The 5,100-nt window shown below is 42.3% G+C and overlaps 1 protein-coding gene across 1 annotated transcript in view; it reads left to right on the top strand.

Annotated features, from left to right (window-relative positions):
* Nucleotides 1-1,234, top strand: part of impdh2 (IMP (inosine 5'-monophosphate) dehydrogenase 2) — a gene marked incomplete at its 3' end in the record, with an annotated part of 22,175 nt that extends 20,941 nt beyond the window's left edge. The window contains exons 12-13 of the mRNA XM_083639247.1: nt 311-394; nt 1,213-1,234. Coding sequence (XP_083495373.1) covers nt 311-394; nt 1,213-1,234 — 106 coding nt within the window. The remainder of the gene's footprint in view (nt 1-310; nt 395-1,212) is intronic.
* Between the last annotated feature and the right edge of the window lie 3,866 nt (nt 1,235-5,100).

The raw sequence follows: 5,100 nt of genomic DNA, 5'->3' as shown, positions 1-5,100 counted from the left end.
TGTACTCTGTCCCCTGCCTGGGCTTGTGTGTGTAACAGTGTACTCTGTCCCCTGCCTGGGCTTGTGTGTGTAACAGTGTACTCCGTCCCCTGCCTGGGCTTGTGTGTGTAACAGTGTACTCTTGTGTGTGTAACAGTGTACTCTTGTGTGTGTAACAGTGTACTCTTGTGTGTGTAACAGTGTACTCTTGTGTGTGTAACAGTGTACTCTTGTGTGTGTAACAGTGTACTCTTGTGTGTGTAACAGTGTACTCTTGTGTGTGTAACAGTGTACTCTTGTGTGTGTAACGGTGTCCATCTCCTTCTTGCAGAGCCATGATGTATTCTGGAGATCTGAAGTTTGAGAAGCGAACGATGTCTGCTCAGATGGAGGGCGGAGTCCACAGCCTGCACAGGTACACACACACACACACACACTGCACAGGTACACACACGCACGCATACACACACACACACACACACACACTGCACAGGTACGTACACACACACTGCACAGGTACACACACACACACACACACACACTGCACAGGTACATACTACACACACACACACACACACACTGCACAGGTACATACACACGTGCACACACACACACACACTGCACAGGTACGTACACACACACTGCACAGGTACACACACACACTGCACAGGTACGTGCACACACACTGCACAGGTACACGCACACACACACACACACACTGCACAGGTACGTGCACACACACTGCACAGGTACACACACGCACGCACGCACACACACTGCACAGGTACGTACACACACACACACACACTGCACAGGTACGTACACACACACACACAGAAGAAACTGCCATCTCTTCAGTACAGATCCACACAGCTTTGTGTGCGACAGTTTTCGTTGAGTTTCGTATTTCACCGGCATCAACCCACACCTCCTAGTTTCATGTCTCACCACCACACACCACCAGCCTCCTCCTCCACCCACCACACACCCCAGCCTCCTCCTCCACCCACCACACACCCCAGCCTCCTCCTCCACCCACCACACACCACCAGCCTCCTCCTCCACCCACCACACACCCCAGCCTCCTCCAGTTAGGCGATCAACTTCCCATTCTCCTCCATCCATTTTGGCCGCTGCCGCCTCTGTCTCATTTCAACAGGAAGCCACACAGAGAGTCATGTGATGTCTTGGTCTAATTCACTCTCCCGTCTCCTACTTTTTCCTCTCCTGCAGTTATGAGAAGCGTCTGTTTTGAGGAGGAGTCCGCCTTGTGGCCTGGAGATGGAGAGACCTTCAAGCAAAACACATTATGCAAAACACAAATACACTCACACTCTCCAAGACTGAGTAGTTGTCAAATGTTCTTCTACATGAAAAAACGACACACAAACGCAAAGTTCTCAAGCAAAGTAGCCTTTCAGTCAAACATGCCTAAAAAAAAAACTACTCTTCCCAGGATCCATCAGTCTTCCTGTCTGTTGTCCCCTATGCATTGTGTATGTCTGTATGTACATCTGTCTGTTGTCCCCTATGCATTGTGTATGTCTGTATGTACATCTGTCTGTTGTCCCCTATGCATTGTGTATGTCTGTATGTACATCTGTCTGTTGTCCCCTATGCATTGTGTATGTCTGTATGTCCATCTGTCTGTTGTCCCCTATGCATTGTGTATGTCTGTATGTACATCTGTCTGTTGTCCCCTATGCATTGTGTATGTCTGTATGTACATCTGTCTGTTGTCCCCTATGCATTGTGTATGTCTGTATGTACATCTGTCTGTTGTCCCCTATGCATTGTGTATGTCTGTATGTACATCTGTCTGTGTGTGGAGGAGGGAGAGCGAAGCATGTGTGATTGAGTCCTCCGATGCCTTTTCATATTGTGATGAAATAACTGACATGTCCAATTCAACGTGAAAAAACAAGTCATCAAATACATGAATAAAACCTATTTTTTTCCACAAGCTGCTGTTTGCCTGTGTGTGGTCAACTGTAGAGTAGTTGTTTGTTTGGAGAAACATAGGGGCAGTTATCAGTTGGTTTGGGAATTGTTTGTAGTAGTACATGTGCAACAGATTTTATATGATTACTGCTTCAGATAAAAGCATGTTCTATTTAAAGATCTCTTTCAGATTTGTGAGACATAACAGTATTATGCAAGAGTCCAGGAACATGTACAGGGAAGATCTATACATATTGGGTGCCTAAGACTTTTGCACAGTAGCCTACATATAGAGAGGCAAAGTGAACGTCACTTTCTGCTTCAGCACTGTACCAGAGATTTTCTTCCGCAATTTATTTTCCCATAAACATTTCGTAAAATGCTTATAAAAATAGTTTTACTTGGTCAAACCAAACGGGTTCAGCGACATTTAGAATCGGGAGAGACCATAGAACATTTCACTCAGACCAAAACTAAAGAAAACATCGGAAAATATTTTCTTCAAACGTGCATTTTTTTAATGTTTTGGTGAAATGTTATGCGATCTCTCCCGTTTCTAATATATCTGAACCGTTTGGTTTGAACAAGTAAAACTATTTTTAAGCATGTTAGGAAATGTCTATGGGAAAATAAATGGCGCATGAAAATCTCTGGTACAGTGCTGAAGCAGGAAGTGATGTTCCACTTTGGCTCTCTATAGTTTCCTCAGCTCTCCATCAATATCTAAATATATATTTATATATATTTTAGGCATTTAGCTGACACTGTTGTTGTGACCTACCTACCGCATGTAGATCTGAGGGCCATTTTGTTAGCCTGGGTAAACCCATCCCCCAGTGACCTGCTCTCAGACCTGTTCTCTAGTGACTGGGAACTGAGAGAGCAGGTCACGTGGGGGCTGGGTTTACCTAGGCTACCATTTTGTGTCCTGACCCACAGCTTGAGAAACCCAGTCGGGCGGCCAGGCAGCTGTGAGACACTGGCACTGAGCCGAGGTGACAGCGTATCCCAGGTGATAGCGTTGGGTTCTCGTGTTACCTGAGGAACAAAGGAAAGTACAGCCTCAGCAGACGTGTTGTAGCATGTGGTTTCTATAATGGACCACCTCAACCCCCCAGAGACGTCCTGCTCATCTAATGGAGCAAAGTCCCTTCATGTCACTGGGGAGTTGGTCACATGATGCCTGTACGGCCTCAACTTTGGGAATCTGAAAGCAGGTGCTGGACTGGATATTGGTTATTGAGATGAATAATGTGATTTTTCAAGCTGAGAGAGCAGCATGTTTCAGATCAACAACATAAAGTCAAATACAATCGTATTACATAATAAAAATTACATGTGAAAGTAAATAATTTTGCTATGTAAGTTGTAAAAAGGCACGATCAAGCGCCAAACCTACATAAATCTGTCTACTGTGTTTTAGGTTTTATATTTCCTTATATTGAAATTACAATTTTTTTTTATTATATTTATCATTATTTTATATATTATTATATATGATAAGTGCTATATAAAGTTTATTATTATTATGTATTATTATACTAGATTAGTTTGTCCTCAGACCAGCACAACTGGATTTCTTTCTCCCTTGTTAGTCTTTACAATGCTATGCTCTCATTACTACTAGGCCATACCATATCAAGACATGTTAAAATAATGTATTTATTAGTCAAAAACAAAACACACACTTCTAATTGCATGTTAACATACCATGAGCCGGCACACTTCAGTAATCAGCATTATCATACAACCAGCCTGCCATTTTCAAAAGAGGAGGCTTGTTTTATTTTTCTTCAGTAAAGGTTATTACGATAATTCATAAACTTACCATGACTAAAAGGATGTAACTTAACTGTATGTAAAGGCGTGGTACTGTCAAATTATTTTCTCAGTTTTCAGTACTTTGGAGAAGGAGGAGCCCACAGCACTACTAAACAGCACTACCAAACTCACTACCTAGACTCTGTAGTGCTGCTACATGAACTTTAATATACCTGTGAGGAGGGAGTGATATGGAGTGACCATGTTTCCCACATCAGAGAGGAAGGCGTCCAGTGTTTTGTGCCTGTTAAAAAATGACGCTACTGTTATTTCAGTGAATAAAAACTAATAAATAACAAATACAAATAATTTCTTCTTCTTCTTATTCTTGGGCCTTCAGTGAATACCTAGAAGGCCCTGACGGTTCACCACTGGAAGATGTACTTTTTATTCTTTAGGCGGAATAACCTGGTTTTGTACTTATGTCCTTTGTTTTTCTTTTTACAGTCTTTGCTTCAATTTCTCCAGGTCATGAAGCTTCTTTCTCTCCCTCTTTGACCTTAAACGCCCCTGTTCACGTTGCCTTGAGGGCCCTGGATTGGGGCTTGTGGATCAGGCTCTTCATCACGCCCTGGATTTGGCTCTGGATCTGGACTTATAGGTGGCATCATGCACTGATCTATGGCTGCTGCACTTGCTGCTTTGGCTGTTCTGCATTTCACTGTGAAAATGTGAAAATGTTATGAAATGCACTATTTTTCTTTTTTAGAATGCTGTGATTGGGGGGATGTTGGGTTATGTCAGGTTTGCACTTTATACATTGGACCAAAATAAAGACAGCCTTGAGAAAGTTCTGCCAAAGATTCTGCCAGATATTAAACAGGCGTCAACATGTTCCGAAACACTCACATTTTCTTGTTCTTTTTTAGAATGCTGTGATTGGGGGGGACGTTCAGAGTTTTGTTGGGATATGGTTTGCACTTTATACATTGGACCAAAATAAACAAAGGCGTGAGGAATGTGATGTCATTTCAGTATTTTGAATAAAACAATTGGCTTACATTTACATCCACAGTATCATCATTTTTCATCATCTTCTATGCTAAAACCTCTCAATAAATCTGTCTCCAAAATATTCTGATTAGTAATGTTGAATAGACTACTTGCACAACTCCACTACTTCTGTCCTACACTATTGGATGAACTGATTAATGTCAGGTGTGCCTGACTGCTGCAGTCACAACAACAGTGATCAGGCACACCTGACATTAATCAGTTCATCCAATAGTGTAGGACAGGAAACCAAGATGCCCTACTCATTTCAGGAAGTAGTGGAGTTGTGCAAGTAGTCTATTAAAGGTTTATGATTGTCACATAACTAACTCCATTACAACTCCATAAATAACCCTATTACATCCA

Source organism: Poromitra crassiceps, assembly GCF_964638095.1.
Source record: "Poromitra crassiceps genome assembly, chromosome: 6".
In the NCBI taxonomy this organism is placed as follows: Eukaryota; Metazoa; Chordata; class Actinopteri; order Beryciformes; family Melamphaidae; genus Poromitra; species Poromitra crassiceps.
The sequence above is the reverse complement of the archived record's forward strand: the minus strand, read 5'-3'. Positions and strand labels throughout refer to the sequence as shown.